General features: G+C 46.2%; 1 protein-coding gene across 1 annotated transcript in view; it reads right to left on the reverse strand.

Moving 5' to 3' along the window:
* ALK (ALK receptor tyrosine kinase) overlaps nucleotides 1–17,566 on the reverse strand; it is a 682,318-nt gene that overhangs the window by 304,353 nt on the left and 360,399 nt on the right. Inside the window, exon 4 of the mRNA XM_040496415.1 lies at nucleotides 15,530–15,731. Within this exon, the coding sequence (XP_040352349.1) occupies nucleotides 15,530–15,731 (202 nt within the window). The remainder of the gene's footprint in view (nucleotides 1–15,529; nucleotides 15,732–17,566) is intronic.

Below are 17,566 nucleotides of genomic sequence, written 5' to 3' on the forward strand. Positions count from 1 at the left end.
TGATAAAAGAATTAGCTCATTGAATCACCACATGATCATCTGGATTGCAGCTTTTCCTATTCACTGGCTTTCAGAAAATTGTTTTAAGTTTTATACTAGAGAGGGTTGGCTGGTGTCTTTTTTTTTTTTTTTTTTTTTTTTGGTGCATGCTTTGTTTTACTGCCAAAGACTTCTGGCCATGTGATTTGTACTTAAACCTACATGTCATGTGCATGCCTGATGTATGATGGGAGAGAAAGAGGATCTCTCCTCTCCATTGTCTACTACGCTTGGCTGTGTTTTGCTCTGAGATCACCAAGTCAAACTCAGTTTGTCAATCAATTTCCCAAATCTGAGCTCTTAAAATATCTCACCTAGTTCAAGCCCTCCCTAGAGGGATGGAGGGCTGGGATGGGTTTCAGAGTTCCTCAGTTCCATTCAGTGGAGTCTGGCTGCAGAGAATGAGTCAGAATAGTCATGAAGCTATATCCCTGGCACTAACCCCAGACCCGTTTTAAATAACGCATCTAAATGTTAATGCACACTTAAGACAACAGTGTAGCTCATACTCTTCCCAAATTGATTCATTTTGCAGTGAGCCTGATGCAATTTACTCAGTATAAAAATGTCTGTGGCAATTAGGAGAACAAAGGGGCAAAGCTGGCGGACCACAAGGATGACAAACAAAGCTAGACGATGTGAAAGCTGGGGATAAAATTAAATTTCTTTTTGAATCAGATATTTTTGGGAATGTCAATAGCAAACAAGAAAGGCCTCCTTTGCCTGCAAGAGAAACTTGAGGATTCTCCATTGGGAAGAAAAGACACAAATTGTCTAGAAAATGGTTTTGATGAAATGCTCCAGCAGCCTTCCTGGTTGTTAACTTTAGGGTGCCTGGGGTTCAAACAGCAGGATGCAGCAGGATTCAGGGGAAGAGTGAGCCAAGCTTATGCTACACTGGTGGGTAGAGGTTTCCAGATCATTGAAGAACTGCCCCCCCCCCCCCCGACCACTTCACTGGTTAAGGTCATATGGGAAGAATGTGGCTCCAGAAAATATGCTGTAGAAGAAACTAAAATTGTTTAGCCTGGTGGGGGCAGGGGGTGGTAGGGGAGTTAAGAAGAGACATGAGAACTATCCTCAAAGAAATGAAAACTGCCTTGTTAGGAGAAAGTAGGCTTGTTCTATGTGATTCCAGAGGACAAATATAAGATCAACCAGATAATCGTGAAATAGGAGAGGGAACATACACTATCTGCTCAAATTATCCTAGATGCCTCATATGCATAATCATAGTACTACTTCACAGGAAAATTGTGGTGTTAAATTCAATTATATACCTCAGTGCTAAGAAGATGATAAACACTCAATGCATATTAGCTATCACTGTTAAAAGCTCCTGTAAGATAGGTATTACTATTCCCATTTTATGGATGAGATACAGGAGACCTGAAGAAATTGAACAACTTTTCAGAAATATTCAACAACTTTTCAAGATGACAAAGGCAGTGGGCTACTAGCAAGTTCTTCCTGGCAGCAAAAGCTGGCTCACAGGGGGCAGTCTGCTTTTCGAGGTGAGCATCCTATTGGTTGGAACCAGGTAAGCTGAAGTCAGATGAGCTTTGGAAGAGGCTCTTGCGTTGGTTTGGAGTGAAGGTAAAGGGACTGGATTCAATGGCTTTTAAGATTATTTTCTGCTTGATGAGTCTATGTCTAAACTATTTTTCCAGTTCTGCTGGCTAGAGTATGCCTTTAACCCAAATTAGCATAAATAGTCATGTGGGAATGTGAAATTGGAGAGGCAGCCACAGGAAAAGACCAAGGACTCAAGGACCATGGACTGTGCAATACAGAAGTTTTTATTTCTATCTGGACTCCCATTTTGCCAATCATCAAATTTCTTGGCTCAATCACATACACAATGAACCTGATGCCATCAGGACCCCAAACCCAAGAGGCCAGCCTTAAGTCAGACAGGAAAACAGAGAGTTAATCAAGAAAGTTGGTAGACATGTGAGGATTTTTATAAATGAAAATCATCTGTGTCTATTGAGAAGACTCAATGAGCACCAAGAGGCTCCTTAGGGAAAGTGACCAGGAGAAAAAAGTCCAGACAGAGGAGTCACTCTGAGGCCTGTAGATAAACATCCAATAGAAAAATGATAGAATTTCATGCAGTCATTGAGGGATTTTAGTCCTGGAAAAAAACAAACAAACAATGGAGGGAATATTTAAGGAATAGTTGGAGAGAACACAATAGGAATTCATCCTAGCTTGTCTGAAAAGATAAAAAAAAAAAATCAACAGGAGTCGGTGTGCTTAACTGGGAATGTAAATATAGGTAAACTAAGAAGAGGAAGACGTTGGAGGGGGGAATACCAAGGAGAAGATTCTTGTGGAAGATAAGAAAACACACAGGAAGCATATAGGAAATTGTCTGGAAAATTGAGGGGGTTAAGATGATCCCAGAGTGGGCTATCAGGAAGTACGGGAAACATCTTATTTTTCAAGGCTGATGTATGCCAGCATTTGCTTAGTGGTGTGGGCTGAGGAACAGTCATTATACCTGGAGTTGAGTAGAAGGAAGGGAGATATTATGGAGGATGGAGATGGGATTTTGGTCAAGAGCTTTCCAGATGCATCTTTTTCTTAAAACCGTATCTCAAATTCTCAGAGTTCCTGGTCCAATTAATTTGATGGTTTGTTCATTTAAAAAGCATTTCTTGAACACATTCTGTGGGTCAGGCTCTGTGCAAGGCAGAGGAGACGCAATGATAAATAATGCCCATCCCTATTCTTAGGACTCCTAATTGGTGAGAAATGCCTGTAAAAGAACAAATGTGCCTCAGGGCTGAGAACAGTAACAGAGATGTGAAACAAGCCACAGAAGTGGGTGTAAAGGATGGAATAATCAACACTGCTTGGACTGGGTCTGGAGTCCCAGGAAAGGCTTGAGAGCTAAGAGATTCTTTTTTGAAGGAGGGGAAAGATTGCACTTGGTGGTCCAAGAGGTGGGGGAAGGAAGAGGGGTTGAAACTGCTGGCTTCAGTTAGGGAAACTGAACAGCTTATTATAAATGAAGCATGGGTCCAAAGGAATGGGGTAAGCTCAAGACGGAGAGGGCCAGATTGGGGTCGTGTGCCATGCTGAAAAGGAGCTCAGACTTGATCCTGAGATCCACAGGGGTTTACTGAAGGATCTGAAGCAGGAGATTAGCAATGTGCAATGTTCACCTGCTAGTTCTCTTATCAAGTTCTTGACTTGCTCTATTTTGGGACTTCCTAATGCCCAGGAGGAGTCACTGAGGTTATTGTTCTCAAAGACTTCAAGGAACATTCCACAGTATAATATGACAGAGAAGAACAAAATCTGAGTCTAGAAGTAGGGCCACGAGGGAAGCAACATGGCTCACGGCCCTCTCTTGATTCCCACTGTGTGCCAGTCATTTGTTCTAAGTTGCCCTGAGAGGTGTGGGGAGGCCCCTGACGCTTGGGTAACCTGAAGTCCTTGGGTGAATATCTCACAGGCAGTTCCCATGCCCTGGGCCCAGCCTGCTCCCTCTTGAAAAGCTGTGGCCTTCACTGCGTGCCCTCCCCTTTCTCACAACCACAAGATGTACCCATTGATGGAGGGAAAGCGATCAGCATTTTGACAACAGTGGGAAGACTCCTTCTTGGAGCTTAGTGATGCAAGATCATCTCAGGAATAGACATTGTACCAAATCCGCATGTAGATTTTGCAAAGCCTTTTAAATGCAAAGTCCCATGGTTGATATGGCTCTTAACTAAGGCTCTGAACCATAAGAAAATGCATTTCTGTTATAAAAACAAGGAGTTTATCTAGACACGTGAGTGTGGTACTATAAACAAAACAAAGGGGAAAAAAGAAAACTCAGAAGCAGGCCAGGTAATGAAACATAGGGAGGTTTGCTTTGAGGCCTGGAGTGAATGCAAAGTGGAGCTGGGCTATTATGCAGCTCATGGTGTTTCTTTACTCAGCTGCCGTCAACACCGGTGCCCTGGACTCTGCCTCACAACTAAAAGAGCAGATAATTTCATCACCTGGTTCTTCCTCCTTCACCACAGACAGAGACCTGGCCTCCCCAGGCAAGGGGGCCTGGAATGGCCTAGATCTTCAGGAAACAGGGAAGCTGGGACCATGTTAGACTTTCTATATATAACCTTCTGCAGGGCAGGCTTTCTAGTTCCTATTCTTAAGGCTGGCCACTTTCCAAAATGTTCTTCCTTGGGCCAAAAGCCTTAGAACTTTGCCCTCTATTTTTGGATGGGAAGGATTATATACATACCACAGAAAAGATGTAGCTAGGTATTTATGAAGACCATACAGTGATGATATGTTACATATGTATCATCATACACAAATAATAATATATTCTTAATTACTGGTTGGTGATAGGGAGGCCGGGAGCATGGTAGGAGTGTAGACTGTGGAGCTAGACTGGTTTCAGACGTAGTCTGCTCCTTACTAGCTGTGTGACCCTGGGCAAGTTACTTAACCTCACTGAGCTTCAGCTTCTTCACTGTAAAATGTAGGTAATAAAATTGCCTCCTTCATTGAATGGCAGTGAGCATAATATTAAGTGACATGACACGTGGAAGGCACTTAGAACAATGCTTGGCACACTGAGCAAATTCCAAGCAACTATCCCTCTCTTGCTATGGTCTGAACGTGCCTCCCCCAACTCGGACCCAAATTCTTATGCTGAAACCTAACCCAAAATGTTGGCAGTAGGAGGTTAGGCCACTGGAGGTGATTAGGTCATGAGGGTGAAGGTCTCATGGATGGGATTAGCACTCTTATAAAGGGGGTTTCAGAGAGCTCCCTGGCCCCTCTCACCATGTGAGGACACAGTGAGAAAGTGCCAACTGTGAATCAGGAAGAGGACCCTCACCAAAGCATGACCTTGCTGGCATCCCGTCTTATATTTCCAGCCTCCAGAGCTGTCAGGAATAGATTTTTATCATTTCTGGTATTTTGTTATAGCAGCCAGAATGGACTACAACACTCTTCTTCCTTTCCATTAGTATAATTATACAAATTAAGGGGAGCAGAAGAAGTGGGGTGAGCTCCTGCTCAACCTGGCCAGCAGCTTCACTCTTTCCCCATCTTTTGCATGCTGGCACTTGAGGGCCAGCAGTGAAAGGAAGGATGCTGGATCCCTGTCGACTAGTGGGGGAGAGGGCCTTGTAGCTGGATCATCACAAGGCCACAGGCTGATGCCATCCATGGAATCTGAATCAGAGGAGACACTGAACTGGACACTGCAGAATGAGTAAGGGTCTCTGTGGTGGAGACGGGAGTGGAGGGCAATCCATAAGGAATAATCACCTTAGCTACTCTTGCTGCAAAGGAAGAGGAGGGGAGGGGTGACAGAAAAGTCCTAGAGTCTGAGCCAACTGTAGCCAAAAAGTGTAAATAGCTTGCACCCTGAGTCCACTTGTGCTGGGGCAGAAATCAGCTGTGTGCGTGGATGGATTGTCTATAGGAATCTGGAGTCCTCACTAGGGAGGAAGAAACTAATAGAGGGAGAGAAAGTCAGAAAAGAGCCTGGATTCGGGGTGAAATCTTTTGAGTATTTGTAGAAGGACATTTGCTACAGAAAGAGGTGGGGGAGGGGGTCCAGGGATGAGACTTCTCTTTGGAGACTGCCTTGGTGAGGAAGGGATGGGTACTGTTACTACGCAAGCCAGAGGCACATTCGTACGAAGTGTGAGAACTCTGAGAGACTGGATGGGGGCAGACTGGCTAAGTGATCATGTAGCCCCAGCACCACCTACTTCTCAAGTTGCTGGGCCTTGGGACATGGTCCCTCTATGCATGCATGCCTTTGGCTCATTTCCCCCCTGACTGCTGCCCCTCCTCCCTTCAGAGCCAGCTCAAGCTGTCTTCTCTGGGCCAGCTTGCCTACCAGCCAGCAGCACACTCATGCATACACTCCTCCACACCCCTCTGCACACGTCCTATGCATAAACTCATTATAGCCCTTTCCCCACAGCATCACAGCCGTCCCTTGTCACCTAACACTAAACCTCACTGTGAGTTCCTTGAAGGCAGGATGAGCCATCAGAGTTCAACCAAGACTCATAAACGTTTGTTGACAGAATGCCTGATGGAATGAATGAGTGAATTGCTTGACGTTAATGGTTTATTGCCTAAATTCCTCCACCTATTTTCTTTTAATTTTTTTAAACATTTCAATTAATTTTTGAGAGACAGAGTGCCAGCAGGGGAGGGGCAGAGAGAGAGGGAGACACAGAATCTGAAGCAGGCTCCAGGCTCTGAGCTGTCAGCACAGAGCCCGATGTGGGGCTCGAACCCATGAACCGTGTGATCATGACCTGAGCCAAAGTTAGACACCCAACCAACTAAGCCATCCAGGTGCCCCTAAATTCCTCCACCTATTTTTTTTTTAATTTTTTTTTCAACATTTATTTATTTTTGGGACAGAGAGAGACAGAGCATGAACAGGGGAGGGGCAGAGAGAGAGGGAGACACAGAATCGGAAGCAGACTCCAGGCTCTGAGCCATCAGCCCAGAGCCCAACGTGGGGCTCGAACTCATGGACCGCAAGATTGTGACCTGAGCTGAAGTCGGCTGCTTAACTGACTGAGCCACCCAGGCGCCCCCCTCCACCTATTTTTAATATCTCCCTCCCCACTGGGAAAAGGTGAGGGTCAACAAACACTTCTTAGATGAAACCTGATTGTTGTTATGCATTTTGTCTTCTTTTTGCATACAACGTACATTTATCATTATGGGATTTTCCAAGATGCCATTCTGACAAGCCAAGGGGTTAGACGTATTCACATTCTCTCAACTTCCTAGTGTTTAATCCATCAAATATCCGGGGCAGAGTGGAAAAAGGAAAGCAACCAGCTCAAAAGAGCCCCCCTACAAGCCCTAGGCTGTCAAATCTCAAAGGTCAAAACTGGCAGAAGCCGATGGTCTTTTCATTTATTTTTCTTGACGCCCATCAATGAAAGCAATCATGAGCAAAAGTTGTACCTGCCAGGAAAGGAATTGTCCTTTGTACTTAGTGGCAACCTTCACAGTTGAGGTGCACTCTGACAGCTGCTTCCTGAACCCCAGAGAGGATTATACATGTATCCCTGGGCGGGGGCAAAAGGTGGGAACAAAATACTTTTCATCTTCTTATTGATTGGAGACTCTTCTATGATCTCGGATTGGGCTTTAAGTCTTAGACTCAGAGCTCAGGTTTAAGAAGAGTTGCATCGTAGATTACCATAAACTGACCTGGTGTCCATGCACCTAACAAAGAACACTTACTATGGGCCAGATGCTGTGCCAGGCAAGCATCCTGTGCAAGGAGTAAGAAGATACACAGCCTGAGGTCTCGACCTTCAGGGCTTCTGGCTCAGAATTAGATGACCAAATATCAGCTGAGTCTTCTTGAGAAAAGCTTTACTTGACTGGATAAGAACAGGTGCCAGTTTCTTCAGAGTCAGACATGATACCAGGGTTCCAGTACAATGCCTCCTTGTGGAAACAACAAGAGCCAGATAAAAAAAAAAAAAAAAGCACCCAAAAGATATGTGTTTCTCTATGTGTTTCCCCATAACAAAGGGAAAATCATTGAACCTCTCTGAGATTCAGTTTACTTATCTGTAAAATGAGGATAATAACATATATGACACACTGGGCGCCTGGATGGCTCAGTCGGTTAAGCGTCTGACTTCAGCACAGGTCACGATCTTGCTCAGAGCCTGGAGCCTGCTTCGGATTCTGTGTCTCCCTCTCTCTCTGCCCCTCCCCTTCTCATGCTCTGTCTCTGTCTCTCTCAAAAATAAACATTAAAAAATTTTTAAAATAATATATGACACAGATCAAAATGAAGATGAAATGAGTTGCTGGGCTGATGGTAGTTGGTGCACCTTGGAACCTGAACATGCACTGTACAGAGTTGCTATGAATGCTAACAGGATAGTATCTATCCCCTGAGAACAAAAAGGAGTGCCATGCTCCAATGTTAACCTGGGACCTACATGAAAGTCAACACATGACATTCTGAAGACTAGAGATGGATGGTGGGTATATGGATGAATGTGGCTGTGGATGTTTGGATGGATGGATGGATGGATGGATGGATGGATGGATGGAGAATCTCTCTGACTCTGAAAAGTCCAGCTTTCTCTAGTCCACCCTGTATTCTTCCTAGTCCCCTAAGGCCTTAAAAGCCACAGTAATTCTGGAGAGAGAATGATAGATGTGTAGTAGATGCACTGGTGGAGACCAGTCCCTTAAATAGCCTTGGGTTTACCCAGTTGTTCCAGATGGGGACCCCCCAGGCAGGATCAGGCCACAGGGGGAAACCTTGTCAACTAGCATGTGTACCTGTGAGGGGGAAATAGGACTCTACACCCTGCACACAAGTGTATCTCATTTCTCCTAGCTTTCTTCCAACCTTCTGTCTTTAGTATTTAGCAAATGATTGTAGACAGTTACCAGCTTATGTAATCAACTAATTTAAGGTGAGGTATTTGCCATGATTTCTAATTTTTGATGCACACCAGAATCCATATGTCCTTTTCTAGACATACTCATGCTCATGCCCCTTCCCAAGATGAATAAAATCAGAATCACTCTGCATGGGACTAAGCTATACAAATTTTATAAAATGGGTGGTTCTGAATTGTACCGCCAAAGCTTGAGACCTATCATATTAATGGCTTCAAATCCAAGTGTTCTAGAGAGGACTAGCATTTCAGTAGTTGCTTCAACAATACTATTCACAGGGATGAGAAATACAGTGAATCCAAGCACAGCCAATGGGACTGGTCCTTTGGGGCCCAACTTAGGGAACACAAGCAGTCACTCTGAGGATAGGGGGTGTGAAACTGTGGCTGTCCTCATACCCAATCCCACACAGCCCTGAGCTTCCTGGAGGAAGGCCAGCCCTGCTCCTCTGCCCCTTTGAGGGGCCGCCAGGAGCAGGAACAAAGCACTATTAGCACCTGTTCTGCATGTCATCTAATTTAATCCTCACAACAACCTCATGAGGCATGCAAATTATTACCATTTTACAGATAGGAAAGCTGAGGCTCATGGATAGTCAGAGACTTGCCTAAACTCACACTGTGTGTGGGAGCTACTTCCAAGCACACTAAAGACCCAAGTCTCATGCTCAGAGAACCACAACCTGTGTGACTATTCCCGTGACCAGGTGTCTGGAAATATGCACCTGACAAGCCTGGGTGTGGGTGTTAAGGCTTTTAAAAATTGTCTTTAAAGCCCCTGAATGGCTCTCTCTTTTTAGTGTAAATCACCCAGACATTAAAGCCCTTATTGTATATTTATTAGTGTGTTATTCAGACCAAGGGGAAAAGAGAAAAGCCGACACTCTGAATGACTTTGAAAGGGAGAAAATGCTGGGTCTGAAATTAAATCATTGTGACACTGCCACTTGAGGGCATCAATTTCAATAAATGATCACCTTTTTTATTCTCGATCCCGTTTATCACACAGGCAGGATGTGAGGAGGACTTTGGCTGGAGGGTGCTGAATGCCACAGGCCCCTGATCTCCCTGTGTTGGCCAGACCTGCCACACCACCCTGGGCCAACTGAAGTTAAATCCGGCACAGTTTGGCAGTCAGGCATCTTTTCAGAAGCACATGCCTAGTGGCATCTTTCCATGTTGCCCTGCCCGAAACCTATCCCTTGCTCAGCCTGCTGAGACCATTCGGTCTATTTACAGGAGAATTCAGGGCTCTGTGCATTTGCAGCAGAAGGTCTCTGCGTCCAGAGGGGGTAACTGTCCTGTAAACCAGACTGGGGACAAAGAGCACGACTCCGGGGTGGGGAAAATTGTTTCCTGCTACCCCAGTCCTCAGTGACCACCTGAGGTGAGGCAGCTGGCCTTGCAGGATGAGGAAGGGGACAGGATGCAGCTGGACTCTCTCCTTGGGAAGGGAAGAAACTGAGGCTGGGAAGAGCCGCAGATTAGCATGGGAGCCAGGACTGACACAGCACTGCCACACCCACAAGTCAATATTGCTTTGAATTAAATGACTTTGGCAGCTCTCCCATTAGGATTGTTCTGGTTTTAAAGCTGGTATCTTTGGCCAGAACTGACTGGTCTAAATAAATATGGCAGCTGTGTCGTTACCCAGCACGGACATAGGGTTTTCTTCACCATGGGTGGGTGGCTGCGGATCTTAAGCTGAAGGCAGTGAGCTTGAGGATTTCCTGATGCAGCTGTTCAGCCAGGAGATAGAAGAGAGTACAAGAAAGCAGGGCTCCGGAGGACCAAGAGCTCATACTTTGTCCTTCATCACGTCACGTCACCCCTCAGGGCCTTGGCATCCCCAGTGGACAAGAGAGACGGAACTCAGGTCTCCTCTGAGGGTAGGGGTTAAGATCCTGCAGAAAGGTGAGGCTTTGTGCTGAGGGGAGCCTTATTTCTTGGCCACCTTCTGTGATGAACCTTGTTTGTGCTACAGAATGGCCCTGACAGCTTATCGTGGCTCAAGCCTGAGTATCCCCAGATCCTTTAGGTTTAAAGCATCTTTTCAAGTATTAGTAATTCAAATGATTGGCAACTTCTATCCCCTCAGGGCCCAATTCTTCCCTCTACACACTGTGTAGCTCTGGTCACACACAATAAAGTCCCCATATACCCAAGGCTGCGGGAGAAAGGCGTGTGCTCGGGTGTCCGGGAAGGAACTGAGGAGGCACTCCTACAACCCCAAACACCCCCACCCCCTGAGCCTGGGGTCCTGAGTCCAGGAGGGTACCGATGTCACACTGGCAACTTCTGCTCCTTAGTATCTCTGGGCCCCCATTTAAAGCCATCTGCACGAGCACATGCTGAATCCTCCTTACTGGACTGTATGTTCCCTGAAGGTTCTGCCTGTGCCCTCTTTGGCTGCGTATTCCCAACACCTACTGCCTGGGAGGCACAGGATCCATGGTTGTTAGAGGGACGGATACCCTGGAAAGCGTCTAGCATGTGTTAAGTACCTAATATGGTTGGCACAGCGTGAACCATTTTCCTTATGCCATTTCACAGTTCACCATTCTAAATAGGGATTATCATATTCATTCAGTTCATGGGGACTTTGTAACCTCTGACTTCTAGTTAAGATGTCCTATGCCTGCTGGATTCTGTGGCCAGCAGGGCTGGGCTGTTTGACAGAGCATTTCTCCGCTTCCGTGCTCCTGTGGCCATCCTGGCAGGGCAGAGGAGCAGATGAGCCGGCCAGGCACTCATCACTTTGCATCCCCTGGGAGACCCAGGCCAAAGCCAGGCCTCCTTGGCAGAGGCGGGCGCTCATGCTCTGTGATTCACTAGACCTCATGTATGTGGCTGCTTTCCAGGAGGCAAGGAAGGGAGCAGCTGCTGGGGCTCCCCGACTGCCTGTCCTTGCCTCCGGTGTCTCCAGGCAGGCTGCTGCTCCCCCAGCGTTGCACTTCGTACTCACGACTTGGTGTCTGGGGGACTCAGTGGCCTCAGGCTTGTCCTTCCCCAGCCCACTCCTATGAGTCAAGCTCTCCCCCAGCTGACTGTGTTATGACTCTTTCCTCCCTTGTTACTACAAATGGAGAATGTTGTTTTGCAAATAGCAGTCCCCAAACCACCCATGTTCTGTCCTGAGAGGAAGCCAGCCCCATTTGTAATTATCACTGTCATCACCACCAGGATTTCACTGTGTCCCCCTCACCACTCGGAGCACTATGTTGTCGGGTCGTCTCCGACATAAAAGGGAGTGAACTTCAGTGAGGCAAAGTGCCAAGGACCTCAAAACCAAAGGATCCTTGAGATTGCCACCAACCCCACAATCAGAGAGCGGATGAGTCTTAGTCCTTTGTGTTCCCCAATTCTGAGCAGAACAGAGCAGATTAGGGTATTAAATAATGGTCTCTTACATGTGCATCCTGCTTAGTGTGAAAAGCCCTTTACGTCTTTTATTCCTTTAACTCCACAGCACCACATGAGTAGGGCTGGCATCATCATCCTCACTTCACAGATGGGGAAACTGAGGTTTAGTAGGGGTGGGATTCACCCTGAAGTCATAGAGCTCATTCATGGAAAATCCTTTCATAGACCATCAAAGGCTAGTCTTTTGTATCTCTAGCACCTGTATGGTCCTAACAAATAGAAAGTACCCAATGAGTAATGGTTCTCCAAACTGAGGAATAGTGAACTAGGACCTAAACTGAGGGCTTTGATTCATAGAATACTGATTTTTTTGCTGCAGCAACATGGCCTAATTGAGCTCTTCCAGCAATGGGCAAAAATAGTCTGAAGTCAGTCTGCTTAGGTTCAGACCTCCTGCACCTTGTCTAGCCAGTGACCTTGGGAAGGCTGTTTGATCTTACTGAATTTGCCCATCTGTGAAATGGAAGATAGTAACAGTGACTGCTTCATTGTGTTGGTGAGTATTAAATAAGAAAATACACGTAAAGTGCACAGTGTTGACTGGGAAGTCACATCTGTGAAGTGTTAAAAAGTGTTGATAGCAGTTATTATTACTAAGGGTAGAGACTGCACCTTACAGATCTATGTAACTGAGGAATCAGTACAGTGGTTGGCACATAGACTTGAGTGTAGGGCTGAAGACACCTGTCTACCAACACTGGCATTCATCACATGACATGGAGTGAGTCCCTTCCCCATTCTGGGCCTCAGTCCCCACTCCCGAGAATTGACAAGGTTGAATCTTGAGGTAAATCTCAGGGTTCCTCCCAGCTCTAAAATTCTCTAGCTATTTCAGTAGTTCTCAAAGGGGACAATTTTGCCCCCCAGGGACATATGGCAATGTCTGGAGACATTTTTGTTGCCATGACCAAGAGAGATGCTACTGGCATCCAGTGGGTAGAGGCCTGGGAAGCTGGGGAGCCATGCACGGGACAGTGACCACAGAAGGAATTGTCTGGTCCCAGATGTCAATAGTGCTGAGGCTGAGCAACCCAGATCCAACTCTACACAGATACGTAGAGCTCTGTGAAGTGTTGAACAAGTGCCTGTGCCCTGCAGCTTGCCAAGATGCCTGGGGCAGCACAGCTCCTCCATGCATCAGGACAGTCTGTGGACTGCCCCTTCAGCTGCCACCTTCTATCCTCACCACATCGATTTTGTTAGGGGTGGGGAGGCTGTCTCAGGCATCTTTAGTTTCAATTTGGAACCACTCCTGCTCATCCCCAAACTCCAAGATGGCTCTGTCAGGACTAAGGGAGAATATCTCTACACAGAGATGCCTGGAACTCAGCCTAAGGCAAAGGCCTTGTAGATGTAGGGCAGCCCCCAAGCAAAGGCATCAAGTCAGGGGGCTTGCCACAGCACACTTGCTTCCTTTCTCCTGCTTCCACTCCCACTTTCCAGGGAGCAGGCCAATTCCTACAGTGGGAGAGTCGCTCTGGGAAAAAATGCAATGGCTAGCCTGATGGGCCTTGAGACTGGGGAGAATCACAGCTTGCCCACACTGTGCTGTCTTCCTTTCCCTATTCTCTTGGTCTATGAAGGGAAGGTGGCCATCATATGCCCCCTGTGCTCACCTGTCTCAAATCTAGAGGATCTAGTGGATCTCTTTTGTAAGGTTCTTTCACCTTCCATTTCCTTTTCCCTGACCCTGCCCTTTCCCTCTGAGTTCCTGCTGAGAGGCTATGGGTTTCCTGGAAAGTGCACTAATGAGAGAAGGGGAGATCTGGAGTCCACTTTGGGCCATATCACTTCCTATTTCCTCTCTCTGCCTCAGTTTTCTCATTTGTTAAGTGGGAACTCACCAGGTAGTTGCATGCATAGGAAGATAAAGAGGGGAAACGTCTTTGCAAGACCCCATGGCTAGTCATTGGGAGGAGCTGTGGCCTTCCAAACCATGCTATCCAGGGGACTAGGCTCTGCTACTCAGAAAGCACTGAAATCCCTCTGGCACTCTTCCTTCACATGCATGCACATTCTCAGCCTGCACTTCAGGGAGACTCTGAACTCCACTTCACCCTGTGACATCAATGAGTCCCAGCTTCCAACCACACACTTTAACAGATTGATGGTCTGAATTCTCAGCAGCCTGGAGCAGTGCTGTCTGGTCTCTTCCAGGATTGGTGGGGCAAGAATGCTGAGTGCAGAAGTCAAGTTCATGAGACTGGGCAGACGCCTACAGGATGGCATGGCAGCAGAGGCCAGCACCCGCCCTGCCCATGGATGGGAGGCCTTACCATCTGGGCTTCTCCCAAGAAAGGGAGGCCATGCTGGAAGGAAGTTCGGCCCCAAGGACAGCTCATCTACAACAGTAGGCAGCCCAGACACCCAACATTCCTAACTTCTGGGGAACAGAGGAAGAGGCACTTGGTACTGGTACTTGGTACTTGGTACCAGAGGTACTTGGTACTTGGTACTTGGCTGGATGGACCCTCCCATCCAGCCCAACGAGGCATTTCAGAGGCATGAAGATGGATATAGAGTTTAGGTATGGGGACAACATCCTTCTTGAAGCTAAGATTTTATTCCTCCTGGGACTGTAGGAGCTTGTAGTTTTTTGAAGCACAGCTAAATACAGATGAGTCAGCAGTAGGAGAGTAGGGTGAAGATTTTCAAGAAATTATTAAGGAGGCCATAGAGCTTTTTGGAAAAGCAGTAGACAGGCTATCCCCTCCTGACCCAGCACACCATGGAGGTAAACAATGGGTAATATCACTGTTTGGATGGGACTCCTCTGAAAGATATTTTCTTAGAAAGAAGCTAACTCTAAGCTTAGATAGAAATCTGAAGTCTATCTTCTGTAAACATGCCACAAAGAAAGATCTTTCACCCTTGATTATAAACTAATCAGATCTGGGGCCCCTCAAAAGTGGGGTTTTATGATGGCATTTATTCTTATGGAATAAGAAAAAAAAGGTATGCACAGAGATACCCTGGTTCAAATTTGCTTTCCAATGCTACTACTTCTAGAGGCCCAGTGGATCACTGAGTAAGCAAGTGAATATCTTCTGGAAGCTTGAGGAGCTCATGGACATGGGTATCTGGTGTGATTTCAGTATTGTGTAAGCCTCAGAGGTTCTGGAATGAAGCTTGTTCCAATCTCTATTGAATTGATACCACTGTGGTATCCCTGACCAGTTCTGCTCTGGGGTCCCACACTCCTGCACGACCTGCTTAGGTGGCTACAATGATTTGCTCTTTCCCTACCTGCTCAAGTCCTGATGGTAAAATCCCATTTCCAGCATATTAAATTACTTTCATTTTGGCCTTTTAACACTCCCCTTGGCTGTTTTCTTCTTGGCTCCATCTGTACTTTGGGAAATAAATACCTTTAACACCCACTCGTTAAATGCCCACTTTGCCAGCTGGTCTTCTGGCCTCTGGAAGGACCACCAGCCTGGGCAGCCAAAGGGCCCTACAGAACAGTGCCCGAGACACTGCCTTGGGAATATTAGCAATAATGGCTCAATCTGGACCCTACCCATTGAAAGATGACTGTGAGTTTTAAGTAGATGTCACAGATTCTGGAAATTCGCAGCCAAAAGCCAAATGGCCTTTTATATCATCAGTTTTGGACATGGGGAGGGACTTACCCATGCTTTCCCGGAGTGGGTACCAGAAGGATCTCTCTTCCAGCCTCGTTGTGGGGCAGTAGCTGGGCGACATACCTCCCAGAAGGCTGCAGATGCCTGTGCACTGAGACAGCCAGGCTGCAGTGCTCACTGCTGCTCCTCATCCATGGGCTCAGGATGGTGTGCTTGGAGTTTGCTGAGGTGTTGAGGAGCAGGAAGGAGCCTGGCAAGAGACAGACAAGGTGACTATGCAGGTGTGTACAGATAGCACCAGCAGCATCTTCGTGGCAGGATATAGAGACCAATGGCACTAAAGTCAGCAATGGTGTAGGCCTTTCTCACATTCTTCACATACACACAACCCTCTTTCCCTTTTCTTAGATCATCTTTGTGAAAAGCAAAGCCTGAAGCAAGAGAATGGTAATTCTGGACTTACTAAGGCTCTCACCTTAGTTCCCTGTCTCACTAGTTCTATGTACTGGAGTCCCAGGTTCTTCATCTGTAAAATGGCAATGAAAACACCTATATCAAAGGGTGGTTGTAAAGATTATATGAGATAAGCATGGGGAGTACTTTACCCAGTTTTGGGTGGAGAGGAAGGCCTCTATTAAATCATCAATTACTTGATTTCAACTGTCTTCTAAGTTAAAGTAGAGATGATAGCTTACAGATTATTTGTCAGCCAATAGGCATGATTAACAAAGTCTCACAGGCAATTGGAGAAAAATAGGGGGTATTACCTAATCCCCATATAATAACCAGCATGAGAAACCCAACCCAGATGCTAAGACGTTCTGATGGATTTACAGCCTGGTGTAGAGGGACAGCCTAAATAGTCGCTGCCTCCAAAATGTGCCAAGAATGGAGCCAGGACACTAGTGCCATTTTGTAAACATCCATGTAGGGTGTTTCCAAACACTACAAACCAAAGCACACTCTGGGGGCATCTCAGGCCACCCTACAGGTCACAGTTTAAATAAAAGCTGAGTTCTCCATATCACATTGAAGCCAACTTAGCACTCAATTTATGGCCAATTCAGAGTTTCTCAGGAATGTATGGATTGGCTCTACAATCTCAAATAACTCTGACCAGTTCAAGGTTTTCCTTGACAGGTGGGTGGCTTGGAGAGGCAGCATTTGGGTCACTTATTATGTAGTAGTCAAGTTCACAGCTCATGCTCCTTTGGTTACTAGCTGAGTGATCTTGTGCAAAGCATTAACTTTCTCAGGTTTCAGTTTTCTCGTTTATAAAACCGAGTGAGAAGGGTTGGCTGAACTCAATAATCTCTTAAGATCCATTTCAGCTCTTGAGTCTATGCGTCATGTGGATTTGTAACTGGTCTCCATAAAGAAAGCCCTACAAATCCTCTCTGGTGCCGTGCCGTGCCTGTGGCAAAATATGCCTCTGGGGTAAGCCAACCCTAATTCCAGTAGTATAGGCCAAGTGATCTACAAGAAACCTGTATTCATGGGGATTACTGTCAGCATAAAAGCACAGCACCATTTTATTGTTCCAGGCATTCCTTCTGATGCATTAATTTCACTTGTCACACTTCTGCACTGAAGTTTTGGACCATTTGATGCTGCTTCTTTTGCAGTGGAAGACTATTCCAAGATTCCTGACTCCTCCAGTGGGAACCAGCTAATGAGTGCTCAGCCCTCTTAAATCACTCCTGAGCACTTCAAGCTGGTCTCCTTCTATAGACAACCCAATTTACCAGGTAGGTAAATGAACTAGCAGTCAGCAGTAGAGAATGATACAGATGAAAGAAGGGATCCCTACCAGAAGCATTCTTTAAGGAGAAGGTATTGTGTCAGGAATTGGAGATTTGCAATATTCTGGAAGTAGATAAATGTGACTTCCAGTTATAATCAGGATGAGGTCAGTGCAAGACTGTTTCTGAGCTGGACTGGGGACCAGGGGTCAGCATGGCAAACTGCACCCTTTGTAATTGTTGGGAAGTTTCAGCATGGCAGATGGGCCAGTGGAAAGTGCTCTACAACCCTCAGTAAATAATCTATACTATTACTCTGTTTTACAATGGGAGAGGTATTCTT

The sequence above is a fragment of the Herpailurus yagouaroundi genome, unplaced genomic scaffold (assembly GCF_014898765.1).
Source record: "Herpailurus yagouaroundi ecotype Mexico unplaced genomic scaffold, PumYag 188, whole genome shotgun sequence".
NCBI classification, from domain to species: Eukaryota; Metazoa; Chordata; class Mammalia; order Carnivora; family Felidae; genus Herpailurus; species Herpailurus yagouaroundi.